The following is a 15,036-nucleotide window of genomic DNA, read 5'->3' on the forward strand; positions in this document are numbered from 1 at the left end:
CCAGATTCATGGAATCAATAGAGAGCAGTTCCTTCCGCCAGGCAGGCAGGTCTGCTGTGAGCAGAATGAAACAGTCCGGAACACAGTTAGACCTGATGGATTTCCCAAAGCAGCGCACTGCAGGGCCAGGGCCGTGACTGTCTGTGCATGAAGAACCCCTTGGGTTGAGATGGTTGCCTGGCTGGTGGCGGTTTTGGCTAAATTTGGATCTGGGAGGCTGTTTCCATTGGCGACCGCGTCTTGACCGTTTCCCAAACCTGAATGAACCCACTCCGCTAAACTAAAAAGAGAGGAGAGAGAGAGAGAGAGAGAGAGAGAGAGAGACAGAGACAGAGACAGAGACAGAGAGACAGACAGACAGACAGACAGACAGACAGACAGACAGACAGACAGACAGACAGACAGACAGACAGTGTTTGAGACAAAGAAAGAAAGAAAAAGAAAGAAAAAAAAACAACTGAGGGAAAAAGAGTGAGTGAGAGACAGAGACAGAGACAAAGAAAGAGAGACAGAGGTATTGTCACGCCCGGTTATTTGTTGAGTCCGGGTGTGTATATTTCGTGTTGTGTTTATTTCTATGTTTAGTTTCTAGATCGTTTAGATCTATGTTGGCCAGGGTGGTTCCCAATCAGAGGCAGCTGTAGCTCGTTGTCTCTGATTGGGGACCATACTTAGGCAGCCTTTTGGCACCAGTCTGTGTGGGATCTTGTTCCGTAAAGGTATGTTATTTGTCTACCTTGGACTTCACGTTTCGTTTGTTCTTTTGTCGTGTGTTCAGTACGGAAATAAATATGAATGCATATCACGCTGCGCCTTGGTCCTTCTCGTTTTTAAACGATCGTGACGGAAGATCCCACCAATCCTGGATCAAGCAGCGTGATGAGGAGAGAGGATGGACTTGGGAGGAGATGAGTGAGAGTCTGGCAAGAGGGATGGAGGCCATGATCACGGGGGAGAGACAAGCCCAAACATTGTATAGGGGGGGGGCTCACGCCGTGGACGACGAGGCAGCAGGAGGCCGCGATAGAGCGGTTCAGCCGTTTAGCAGAGGAGGCCGCCAGATTAAGGGGGTCATTGGTGCAGAGGGAGCAGAAGGAAAGTGTTGAGGCACGGCGAGAGGAGCTGGTTAGGCAGCAGAAGGAGCGGGGGTTAATGAAGGAACCCAGTCCCGCTCCTCGGTGGTGTCGCCAGTCCGGTCCGGCCCGTTCCTGATTCCCGCACTAAGCCAGTGGTGGGTGTTCTCAGCCCAGTCCGGCCCGTTCTTGCTCCCCGCACCAAGCCAGTGGTGCGCGTCGTCAGCCCAGTCCGGCCCGTTCCTGCTCCCCGCACCAAGCCAGTGGTGCGCGTCGTCAGCCCAGTCCGGCCCGTTCCTGCTCCCCGCACCAAGCCAGGGGTGCGCGTTGTCAGCCCAGTCCGGCCCGTTCCTGCTCCCCACACCAAGCCAGGGGTGCGCGTCGTCAGCCCAGTCCGGCCCGGTCCTGCTCCCCGCACCAAGCCAGGGGTGCGCGTCATCAGCCAGGTCCGGTCCGTTCCTGCTTCCCGCACCAAGTCAGTGGTGCGTGTGTCCAGTCCGGCACGGCCCGTGCCTGTTCCACCGGTGCCTGGTCCAGCCCCGGTCAGCGGCTCCACTCCGGAGCCAGAGCAGTCCGCTCCACCGGTGCCTGATCCAGCTCCAGTCAGCGGTTCCAGACCAGACCAGGGGCGCAACGGGGAGGTGGAGAGTAAGTGGTGGTTACACCCGGAGCCGGATCCGCCTCCTACCCTATTAGGTTTATGTGGCGCGGTCGGAGTCCGCACCTTTGGTGGGGGGTACTGTCACGCCCTGACTCAGGGGACGGTTATTTGTTGAGTCAGGGTGTGTATATTTCATGTTGTGTTTATTTCTATGTTTAGTTTCTAGATCGTTTAGATCTATGTTGGCCAGGGTGGTTCCCAATCAGAGGCAGCTGTAGCTCGTTGTCTCTGATTGGGGACCATACTTAGGCAGCCTTTTGGCACCAGTCTGTGTGGGATCTTGTTCCGTAAAGGTATGCTATTTGTCTACCTTGGACTTCACGTTTCGTTTGTTCTTTTGTCGTGTGTTCAGTACGGAAATAAATATGAATGCATATCACGCTGCGCCTTGGTCCTTCTCGTCTTTAAACGATCGTGACAGGTATACAGTATGCATGTTTGAGTATGAAAGTGCAAGCGGGCTTGCATGTATGTTATCATGCGTCTCTGTGTGTGAAAGCGTGTGACTGATTGGGTCAAATTCAGGGCAAACTCACAGAAAAGCCATTAGTAAAGCAGCAAGAGTATTTCAGACTCACCAGTGCGTTTAACAGCAAATTCAATTGTGATCTAAATCTACATAATGGAGAATCAAGCATTCCATTTCGCACAGTAATCATGTTCAACAGAGTGTGGAGATGGAACTAACAGAGAAAATGTGACTGAAATGACACATGCAATAAAATAGACTGCTCTCTTATAGCTTGAACCTATGACACTTAATAGGCTTATAATGTCTTATAATCCTTTATGTCCTTTTATGAGGGTTTTATGGCACCTCTATGGTGTTCTATTCTATTCTATTCCATTCCGTTATATTCCATTCCATTCCATTCTATTCTATTCCAATCTATTCTATTCTATTCTATTCTATTCCATTCTATTCTATTTAGTGACCCATAATGATATGAGGATATCACAGTACTATATACACCTTAACCTGTGGATATGCCAATGACAGCTACAATGATGGATATAGGAGATGTGATGAATGGCGTCACCTGTCCCTGTATCTACTGTCTACTGTCACCAGCAGAGCCCCTGGCTGATCCCCCATGACAGCACCATCTATGATAGACTGATGGATATGGTATGGCTATAGCCTATAGGGCCCGTATTCATAAAGCATTTCAGAGTATGAGATCAGTTTAGCCTTTTAGATTATAATGAATAAGATTATATGGAAAGGGTGGACCTGATCCTAGATCAGTGGGCCCTGAGGTTTTCCCGACCATGTGAACTGACCAGGAAAAATGCTGGCTTAGTTATTATAACCTATAGCTAGAGGGAAAAATATTTATTGATGTGATTCAAGAAATAGCAGCACACTGAGACAGAAATAGATAGTCGTAGATAAATAGAGGGTTACCAGTTGAAGTATACCAAGTAAATCATTGTATTGTAGTACTGTAGATGCTATGTTAGAGGCTATGTTATGTTAGACATGTTGGTAAGTAGTGATGTAAAGTAATTAAGTAAACATACTTTAAAGTACTACTCAAGTAGATTTTTTGGGTATCTATACTTTACTATTTATATATTTTTGACAACTTTTACTTTTACTCCAGTACATTCCTAAAGAAAATATGTACTTTTTACTCCATACATTTTCCCTGACACCAAAAAGTACTCGTTACATTTCGAATGCTCAGGCAGGACAGCAATATGGCCCAATTCACGCAGCTACACAAGTTACAACTGCTTACAACAACACTGCTGACAAAACAGGCAGACTGTCCGAGTCAGACAGTAAACAAACATAGTGAAATACACAACATCATAGTGAGTTTCATGTTTGGGGTAGCAGTTTAGCCCCAACTGGAGGAACATCTTTAAGGAGCATCCCCCCAAAAATAATAATTTATAAACACATTTCAGGATAGGATACTACAAAAATGACAGGGTAGGCCTAGGCTACTCTGCTGACACTGACAAACTGAGATCAACAAAAACAACCTGGTCTTGAATGCAAACCATCTAATCTAGGCCTACGAAAAGGGGAGACACATACTGTACAATATGACATCCATCTAGCCTGGAGTCGAAAATTATTGTCCTAAACTTTCCAGTGGCACTGACTCACCCAATGAAGACAGGGCCAAGAGATTAGTCCTGGTGTAGCCTACTAATGGGAATAAACTACACTCCTTAAATCATTTGAAAGGATCCTTCAGAGTATACAATATGTGACATAGTGACGTCTGGTTTGCCTAATATAAGGAATTTGATGTATACCATTTCATTTAACTTTTAACTTTTACTCAAGTATGACATTTGATTACTTTCCCCACCACCGTACATTTAAATACAGATACTTTTAGACTTTTACTCAAGTAGTATTTTACTGGGTAACTTTCACTTAAGTCATTTTCTATTAAGGTAACTTGACTTGTTTTTTTGTGTGTTCTTTTTACCCCTTTTTCTCCCCAATTTCGTGATATCCAATTGGTAGTTACAGTCTTGTCCCATCGCTACAACTCCCGTACGGACTCGGGAGAGGCGAAGGTCGAGAGCCATGCGTCCCCCGAAACACGATCCTGCCAAACCGCACTGCTTCTTGACACACTGCTCGCTTAACCCGGAAGCCAGCCTCACCAATATGTCGGAGGAAACACCGTACAACTGGCGACTGTGTCAGGGTGCATGCGCCCGCCCTGCCACAGCAGTTGCTAGAGCGTGATGGGAAAAGGACATCCCGGCCGGCCAAACCCTACCCTAACCCGGACGACGCTGGGCCAATTGTGCGCCGCCTCATGGGTTTCCCGGTCGCGGCCGGCTGCGACACAGTCCGGGATCGAACCCGGATCTGTAGTGACACCTCAAGCACTGCGATGCAGTGCCTTAGACCGCTGCGCCACTCTAGAGGTCCGAGTATGACAAATGAGTACTTTTTCCACCACAGTTGGTAAGCACACACTTACTTGTTGAGGTAGACCCGTTTCTCTGTGAACTGTCCCTGTCCATGTGTGGGGTCCTCATAGGGTTCGTTCTGCACCACCTCCACTCCTTCTCCACGCTCACTCTGCTCATGGCTGTGCTTGCTGATCATATACAGCTGGCCAATCCTGTACTGGAAGACAGACAGAGAGACAGACAGTCAGACAGAAAGACAGACAGACGGACAGACGTGGTTTTAGATCCACCATGATAATGTTAGCTGTACAACAAATTGGGCCAACAAATTGGAACGTTTCCAAATGTTGAAGGAATGTTCATTGTTTGCAGGAATGCATATCGAGTAAGATATGCATGAGGCCATATAGGCCTTTAGCATGAGGCCATATAAAGATCATTAATAAGTTAAGATTAGTTGAGTATAATCAGGAATATTATCGAGTGAAAATCTAAGGTTGTTGAAGGATGATGGTAAAATATAACCACTTGTAAATCTCCCATTTTATGTTAGGCAGCAGAACGATACTGTCCTATAACTTCATGACCATCATAAAACATCTAAGCCCAGATCAGGTGCTATCCCAAGATCATAAATACCAGAGTTACAACAACCACAGCAGATTCACACCTGGCAACCATCTCCATAACAACCAAACACATGGTTTAAAAGAGTCATCCACACCATAGCAAAAGAAAGGTCCATATTAGCACAACCCCCGAGCTAGCTCTAAACAACAGAACAATAGCAACAGCCGCCCGCGCAAGGTGATACCATATCCCAGAGGCCTCCAGTCTAGTCAACACTCACAATCCTTCTCTCATCGCACACTGACCCACTTGGACCGTGAGGGCGTACGACCGTGTTGCTGTGAGCAACAGGGATGGTGTCATACAGTAACTATTTTCAACTCGGGTGGAAAAAATGAGTAGGGAGGGCAGGAGGGGGGATCTCGACAGCTTTGGGAGTTTTCCAACCGCTGGCATTCCCATTCCCAGTCCAGGAAATCAATACTGAACTGTGACTAACATATACGACCCTGGTAGTCCTCTCAGGGCCACAGGGGCTCAGTGGCTGCATCCCAAATCCCTACATAGTGCACTACGTTTGACCAGGGCCCATAAGGCTCTGGTCAAAACTAGTATACTATATAGGGAATAGGGTGCCATTTGGGACCCAGCCAGTGGCTCAGCGTGTAGCTCCCTATAGAGTTCCAGAGATACCTGGACTAATCTAGGGGAGGGAACAGAAACAGGCCATGGGGCTCTGACTTGTGGCTGACACCTCTTTTGATGACGTACTTCCATGACGACCAAGAGTAAGGTATGGAGGATTAGGGAAAAAGAAGACCCTTCTTAGAAATAGCGCTATCAGCAGAACCAGTAGCAGGAAGAAACAACATGTGGGGGTGTGAGTGCAAGTTAAACTAGAAAGACCTATATTATGCACAACCATCCAATCGTTTTGGAACTTTCAGACTGGGGTAATGGCTGGTCCACTAAAGCAAAGGGGGGAATATGCTATATGTTCTGGTCAACAATAATGACCTTTTTGCTGTCACAACAATTTAGGTTTCTGTCACAATGGTAACCTAATGCAGTATCCTTTATTATTACAGTAGGCTTGGTGGTGCAGCTCCACCGAGGGACTCCCAATCCTGTTTATCACACTGGGACCCCTTTGACGCAGCTCCGCACAGGAGCGCAGTGCCATTCATCACAATGGGCTCCCTGAAGCAGCTGCGCATTAAGGCTAGGTGACACTTTTAATGGAATTCTATGATCTGATATGTGATGTTTAGTGCTGCCTCTGTTTACAGGGCCTCTCGCGGAGGTGATTTATCAAACTGAAGACAGAAGTACAGACGCTAAATTAAATGGTGTTCTCTCTCTCTCTATCTATTTTTCTCTCTCCATCTCCATCTCTCCATCAAATTAAATTCAGTAGACTTTATTGACATGGCAAGTTAAATTACTTACGTTGTCAAAGAACACTTATAGCAACAATGGTGGGACCAACAGCAATAAGGCATCAATAATAATAGTAGTAGTAGTAGTGGAAATGGTATTACCATTAACAGCAACAACAATATTAATTATCTTAATACTCTCTCTCTCTCTCTCTCTCTCTCTCTCTCTCTCTCTCTCTCTCTCTCTCTCTCTCTCTCTCTCTCTCTCTCTCTCTCTCTCTCTCTCTCTCTCTCTCTCTCTCTCTCTCTCTCTCTCTCTCTCTCTCTCTCTCTCTCTCTCTCTCTCTCTCTCTCTCTCTCTCTCTCTCTCTCTCTCTCTCTCTCTCTCTCTCTCTCTCTCTCTCTCTCTCTCTCTCTCTCTCTCTCTCTCTCTCTCTCTCTCTCTCTCTCTCTCTCTCTCTCTCTGCCAAATTGCAGCCCGCAGAGGCTCTACCACAGACTTATATTCTGTCTTATACACGTTTTCATAGGGCTCAAAATGTACGCAAGATCTCGTTCAAATGTAGGCTGCCTACACGTCAATTGCAAAGACTAGCAAATACATTGTCAACTGTCATAGTCCATGGCTTCATTCCAAATGGCACCCTATTCCCTATATAGTGCACTACTTTTGACCAGTGCCCATAGGAGAGCACTATGTATGGAGCCATTTTGGAAGCATCAAATCACTGTTGTTTGGCAGAGGCAGTGTAAACTGGCATTACATAGAGGCAGTCTGCTGCATCCATCCTCCCAGAGAGAAACACATAGAGAAGATACTAGGTTTACAATAATAATGACCTCCTTTGGTCCTCTTGGTATGGATGAGATGTGTTTTAGCCTCAACTGTCTCTCCTCACACAGAAGCCCAGTCATTTAGCCTGTAACTAAGAGACATGGAAAGCTGTAATTAGTCTGTCTATGTTAGCATTTTGATTACATCGTGGTGCTGAGCGGACCAGTCTGTTAGCTGGCTCTGGGTTTCCGGTTTCTAGCCCACATGTTAAAAACATTTCTGGGAAGATGGTGTGTGTTTGTGTGTGTGAGAGTGTGTGTGTGTGTCTGTCTGTGCGTGTGCACGTGCATGTGAGAGTGTATGCGGCCGTGCACATGCATGGTGCATATATGTGTGTACATGCTCACGTGTGCATGTGTTCAACAGAAGACAGGATTGTCATCCAACCATCAATGGTAACCAGTGGTGTACTTAGTAGGACCGGGACGATACCAGTATCACCATGCTTGTTAGTGTCGTGGCAAGGAAACAAAACACGAAACAGGTTTAACTTCTTAAGGAAAACAGACCTAATGTTGGGAACCAATATCATTATGTTGTCATCCAGAGTCACATTTATTTATTTTCAAAGCTATTATCGCACACAACATTTTACATACAGCAGGTTTTTAAAGGACCAAAGAGTTTGGTCTGCTTCGTGTTTTCTTTCTTGTCATGGAAAAAATATCGCAATACTGGTATCATCACAGCCCTAGTATCAATACTAAAAGCAGTAGCTGTCGATTATTAGCTTGGAGCAGGCCTGTGGTTATCTACTTGACCCTGTGTAGTGTCTCTATCCATCCTCGCTCCCTGCTTTACAGAGAAACGACAGATGAAGGATTTAATGTGATTTATTAGGATCCCCATTATCCGACGTCAATGGCGACAGCTAGTCTTACTGGGGTCTGACACATAACGAAAAAGACATTACAGACAAAATACTTTACAATTTACATACATTTAAAAACATGAACATGTAGTGTGTGTGTATGCATCTATCAATTACACATACAGTGGGGAGAACAAGTATTTGATACACTGCCGATTTTGCAGGTTTTCCTACTTACAAAGCATGTAGAGGTCTGTAATTTTTATCATAGGTACACTTCAACTGTGAGAGACGGAATCTAAAACAAAAATACAGAAAATCACATTGTATAATTTTAAAGTAATTAATTTGCATTCTATTGCATGACATAAGTATTTGATACATCAGAAAAGCAGAATTTAATATTTGGTACAGAAAACTTTGTTTGCAATTACAGAGATCCTATGTTTCCTGTAGGTCTTGACCAGGTTTGCACACACTGCAGCAGGGATTTTGGCCCACTCCTCCATACAGACCTTCTCCAGATCCTTCAGGTTTCGGGGCTGTCGCTGGGCAATACGGACTTTCAGCTCCCTCCAAAGATTTTCTATTGGGTTCAGGTCTGGAGACTGGCTAGGCCACTCCAGGACCTTGAGATGCTTCTTACGGAGCCACTCCTTAGTTACCCTGGCTGTGTGTTTCGGGTCGTTGTCATGCTGGAAGACCCAGCCACGACTCATCTTCAATGCTCTTACTGAGGGAAGGAGGTTGTTGGCCAAGATCTCGCGATACATGGCCCCATCCATCCTCCCCTCAATACGGTGCAGTCATCCTGTCCCCTTTGCAGAAAAGCATCCCCAAAGAATGATGTTTCCACCTCCATGCTTCACGGTTGAGATGGTGTTCTTGGGGTTGTACTCATCCTTCTTCTTCCTCCAAACACGGCAAGTGGAGTTTAGACCAAAAAGCTCTATTTTTGTCTCATCAGACCACATGACCTTCTCCCATTCCTCCTCTGGATCATCCAGATGGTCATTGGCAAACTTCAGACAGGCCTGGACATGCGCTGGCTTGAGCAGGGGGACCTTGCGTGCGCTGCAGGATTTTAATCCATGACGGTGTAGTGTGTTACTAATGGTTTTCTTTGAGACTGTGGTCCCAGCTCTCTTCAGGTCATTGACCAGGTCCTGCCGTGTAGTTCTGGGCTGATCCCTCACCTTACTCATGATCATTGATGCCCCACGAGGTGAGATCTTGCATGGAGCCCCAGAGCGAGGGTGATTGACCGTCATCTTGAACTTCTTCCATTTTCTAATAATTGCGCCAGCAGTTGTTGCCTTCTCACCAAGCTGCTTGCCTATTGTCCTATAGACCATCCCAGCCTTGTGCAGGTCTACAATTGTATCCCTGATGTCCTTACACAGCTCTCTGGTCTTGGCCATTGTGGAGAGGTTGGAGTCTGTTTGATTGAGTGTGTGGACAGGTGTCTTTTATATAGGTAACGAGTTCAAACAGGTGCAGTTAATACAGGTAATGAGTGGAGAACAGGAGGGCTTCTTAAAGAAAAACTAACAGGTCTGTGAGAGCCGGAATTCTTACTGGTTGGTAGGTGATCAAATACTTATGTCATGCAATAAAATGCAAATTAATTACTTAAAAATCATACAATGTGATTATCTAGATTTTTGTTTTAGATTCCGTCTCTCACAGTTGAAGTGTACCTATGATAAAAATTACAGACCTCTACATGCTTTGTAAGTAGGAAAACCTGCAAAATCGGCAGTGTATCAAATACTTGTTCTCCCCACTGTACATGTCAGTACATACACACAACAAGTAGGTCATAAGGGAAAGAGACGCTCTAGGGTTGACCCCATTTAGTCGACTGGTCGATTGTTTGGTCGATAGGCTGTTTGGTCGATAGGCTGTTTGGTCGATAGGCTGTTTGGTCGACCGAGATTTCTTTAGTCGAGCAGTCGCAATTTTTTCATGCTGCACAAGACACCTGACTGATTTGCGCCTGTCTCAGTGGACTAATCCATTGCGGTGCCCACGGGGATGGCACAGTCCATCACTCTAAGACATGTGATATGGAAATTGTATATGGTTATATTATGTAAATATAATGGTGTAACACTAATAAAGCGAATATTATTTTATAAGAAATGCGCTTTCTCCCAAGTTGGATATGGTCGCTGTCCGCAGTTCTGAAACATCTTCAGTGCGCCGTAGAATTGGCGCCTTTCCCTATTTTGCTATGTGCATAATAGCAAAGTTAACCAGCATATTGGGATTGAGAACAATGCGGCGGAGGCAGCCGCAGCAGAGATGAGGAAACAGCCCTTGCCTTAAACCCTAATCAGACAGGATTAGTTTTACTGGGGATGGTTGGGTAATGTAATTATGTGCACAAGCACAAAACAGCACATCTGTCATTTTTGTCCCATCTGAATCTGCCATTTCAGTCATTTGTTTATGGCAGGAGTGTAACAATTCCAGCCAGAATAACCTACTGTTTTTTAGTGAACTCCAAGGTCCTCTGATAATACTAGTCCCGTGCGAATCGACATCCCTGTGTTTTGAGAGAAATGTCTGAGTTTGACAGGTGTTGCTCACGGTTTGAGCAAGAAAACAATAACTGATTCAATAAATTGAACGAAGTGCATAGCCTGTATATGAAGGGCCTACATGTATCAACTTTCACAGTGAATGCTTTTGTTAATATGTTTTGTGTGTATGAATTGAATATTGCCAAATGCATCAGTAAATTTTTTTGCGCCTATTTAATGTAACCCTTGCTGTTAATAGATCACAAAGCAGCATACAACTGTTTAGCTAACATCTGAAGGCTGGGAGGCATTTAGGAGGTCTACTGCGGATCGCTAAAATAGCCTAATGATTATGATCACACTTCCTCAATTAAAATATTATGGCGACACTATACCAAAGATGGTTTGGTATGGTTTAGAAACTTGGGAACCAAGCTCGAGTTATCAGTGTAGCCTGTTATCAACTGGACTTGAAATATCTTCACGCCTTGAAAAAAACCTCCAGGCTTCCGTCATAACAGTCAATTTATTGGAAAAAAATAAAGAATTACAGGGGGCAGTTTGGAAAAAACGAATCCCATCCGAATTGTTCTCTGGAATAATGGTCATTCTGGGGTAATAATTACATAACCAACGTTCTCTAGTAATACTAGTCCCGTGCGAAGAGGGCTTAGCCTAATTGTGTAAGAAAATTGAGGAGACTCTGAGAGAGCAAACACCAACTTAATTAGGGCTATAATCAATAGCCTAACTGTTAAATGTGCCTGGCTTTATAAATCACCCATATCTACAGAAATAAGACAGATCCTGCTTCTGTTGCCAGTTTGAGTGTTCGTTAATAGCCTACTGATTCCATGAGCACCAAGCCTCATGTAATGGCAATATGTCTGATAAAGCAATTTCACAGATTTGGCTGTTTTTAATCTTTGCTATGCTGTAATAAAGGCTTAATTTTGTTGTTTTTGTTTTGTTAGAACAGACTGGTATTACTTATAATTTATATAGTGTTGTTTACACTGTTCCAACAATTATATTGCAATCTAACAGCACCTGTTTGTCACACACAATACGCACGCAGCTCTCGCTCCTATACCGTCCTTTTTCTTGATCTCCTCCTTATTGTTATTATTACAATTAGTATTATGATCATCATTATAATAATAAGTAATGTTGTTATCATTACTAGGATTTGTATAGTAGCCTTGTATAACCACCATCAAGCTGTAGGCCTAAGAGCGTGTCCTATTTAGTCTTAATACCATAACTTACTATTTCAATATATAGGCTACTGTATCAATCAATCAATCATTCATTCGTTCATGTCATCACACAGCATACGAGACATGCATGCTTTGAAATGCAATCAAGGACTTTATCTTTACAATTAAATAACAAAAGGATCTTTAAATAACTAGCCTAAACAATAAATAAACCGCAATTCACGGATGCATGCAACTGTTTTTAGTCTGCTGTAATAAAAGCTTTATATATATATTTTTTCCATTAGAACAGACTCTCTGGTACACTTATTTATTTAGTGTTGTTTACACTGTTCCAAATGGTCCGAAAGAAATTATAATATTGTAACCTACCAGCAACTGTTTGGCACACATAATACTCACGCAACGCTTGCTCCTATACCATCCTTTTTCTTGATCTCCAGTAGTTTCCACAACTAAGTCAAATGTCTTCCACATATCTGACTTCCCCTTTCCCTCCTGAGCAACCAGTAAACATTCGCAGGTTTAGAATGTATTTTTCACGTCCTCCGCATCCATTTTGCTGTCAACATTACTGTGTTCGGAGTTTGTTATAACCAATTTATTGATGTGATTATGATAGGCTATAGGTCAGGCCCTATTGGTCACATGCATGCGATGCTTACATGTTTCACGTAAAGAGAGCAAGGGTTGAGGGAATAGGGAATGTTTTTCCTAAACAAATTAGGAATTTCGGTAACAGAACTTTTCAGTCAGAAACAAGTAAGAAACTAAATGGCTGAAATGATGTTGCAGCTTCAGCACGGACAGCGCAATAAACACTTGCTGTGCTGTGGTGCCTTTTCGCTGTAGTAGGGAGGAGAGCGAGACAACGTGCGCCAGTCACACAGGCACTCGCTGTCATTTTTTTAACACAGTGTGACTATCGGGCTCTTTCTTGAGTCATTTGTGTGTCTTAATTATTTAATCAAACAGTGTGCTTAAAGCATCAGCTAAGCTCAGTGAATATGTAGTTGGTTTTATTCAAACACATAGGGTGTGTATGTCTACATATGGAAAAATAAGTTTAAACATTTAGACCAATCGATTGGTCGAAAGAACAGGACAACTCTCGGTCGACCAAGATTTTTTTTAGTCGAGGACAGCCCTAACACGCTTCCCTCTTTACAGAGAAACGACAGATGAAGGAGGGAAACCTAGACCCACTCCAATTCGCATACCACCCCAACAGATCCACAGATGACGCATTCTCAATCGCACTCCACACTGCCCTTTCCCACCTGGACAAAAGGAACACCTATGTGAGAATGTTACAGCTGTTCATTGGTCCTCTGTAGCTCAGCTGGTAGAGCACGGCGCTTGTAACGCCAAGGTAGTGGGTTCGATCCCCGGGACCACCCATACACAAAAAAATGCTAAATGGCATATTATTATTATTATTATTATTCATTGACTACAGCTCAGCAATCAACACCATTGTACCCACAAAGCTCATCACTAAGCTAAGGACCCTGGGAATAAACACCTCCCTCTGCAACTGGATCCTGGACTTCCTGACAGTCCGCCCCCAGGTGGTAAGGGTAGGCAACAACACATCTGCCAAGCTGATCCACAACACGGGGGCCCCTCAGGGGTGTGTGCATAGTACCCTCATGTACACCCTGTTCACCCACGACTGCGTGGCCAAGCACGACTCCAACACCATCATTAAGTTTGCTGACGACACAACAGTGGTAGGCCTGATCACCAACAACGATGAGACAGCCTATAGGGAGGAAGTCAGAAACCTGGGAGTGTGGTGCCAGGACAACAACCTCTCCTTCAATGTGAGCAAGACAAAGGAGCTGATCGTGGACAACAGGAAAAGGAGGGCCGAACACGCCCCCATTCACATCGACAGGGCTGTAGTGGAGCCGGTCGAGCGTTTCAAGTTCCTTGGTGTCCACATCACCAACAAACTATCATGGTCCAAACACACCAAGACAGTCGTGAAGTGGGCACGACAACACCTTTTCCCCCTCAGGAGACTGAACAGATTTGGCATGGGTCCCCATATCCTCAAAAAGTTATACAGCTGCAACATCGAGAGCATCCTGACCGGTTGCATCACCACCTGGTATGGCAACTGCTCGGCAATCGATCGAAAGGCGCTACAGAGGGTAGTGGGTACGGCCCAAATCATCACTGGGGCCAAGCTTCCTGCCATCCAGGACCTATATACTAGGCAGTGTCAGCGGAAGGCCCAAAAAATTGTCAATGACGCCAGTCACCCAAGTCATAGACTGTTCTCTCTGCTACCGCACGGCAAGCGGTACCGGAGCGCCATGTCTAGGTCCAAAAGGCACATTAACAGCTTCTACCGCCAAGCCATAAGACTGCTGAACAATTAAATAAAATGGCCACCCGGACTATCAAATCAAATTGTATTTGCCACATGCGCCAAATACAACAGGTGTAGACCTTACAGTGAAATGCTTACTTACAAGCCCTTAACCAACAATGCAGTTTTAAGAAAAATACGTGTTAAGTAAAGAAAAATATAAGTAAAAAAATTAAATAACTAATAATTAAAGAGCAGCAGTAAAATGTAATAACAGTAGGGAGGCTATATACAGGGGGTACCGATACGGGAGTCAATGTGCGGGGGCACAGGTTAGTCGAGGTAATTGGGTGCCATTTTGGATGCAACCCCTGCCTAGGGTTGTAAAGTTACTGGTAATTTACCAAAGTTACCGGAATCTTCAGTAATTTTGGTAATTAACAGAAGATATATGGCAATCTATGGTAACTTTGGGGATTTATACTTGAATTACTTTTTTAAAATGTATTCATATACATTTTTTATATCCGTGTCCATGAGTGTCTAGTAGATAGACCATATGGTTAAAGAGAAATTAGCCAAATTAATGAAAAAAGCATCTAATCAACAATTACATTATTTTCAATTAACTTCATTTGACAATTTTCTTCACAACTGCTACCAGTTTGACGCCAAAACATTGACAACAAACACATATTGACATAAATGAATGTGTGTAAAAGGATATTTCATGCCAATAATTTACCC

At 44.2% G+C, this 15,036-nt stretch overlaps 1 protein-coding gene across 1 annotated transcript in view; it reads right to left on the reverse strand.

The window, feature by feature from the left end:
• The window catches only part of LOC311103748 (cytoplasmic phosphatidylinositol transfer protein 1-like), a gene marked incomplete at both ends in the record, with an annotated part of 89,483 nt that overhangs the window by 27,376 nt on the left and 47,071 nt on the right, over positions 1 to 15,036 (reverse strand). Inside the window, 2 exon segments of the mRNA XM_084145390.1 lie at positions 4,689 to 4,691; positions 4,694 to 4,843. Coding sequence (XP_084001516.1) covers positions 4,689 to 4,691; positions 4,694 to 4,843 — 153 coding nt within the window.

This window comes from Coregonus lavaretus (assembly GCF_964263955.1).
Source record: "Coregonus lavaretus genome assembly, chromosome: 28".
NCBI classification, from domain to species: domain Eukaryota; kingdom Metazoa; phylum Chordata; class Actinopteri; order Salmoniformes; family Salmonidae; genus Coregonus; species Coregonus lavaretus.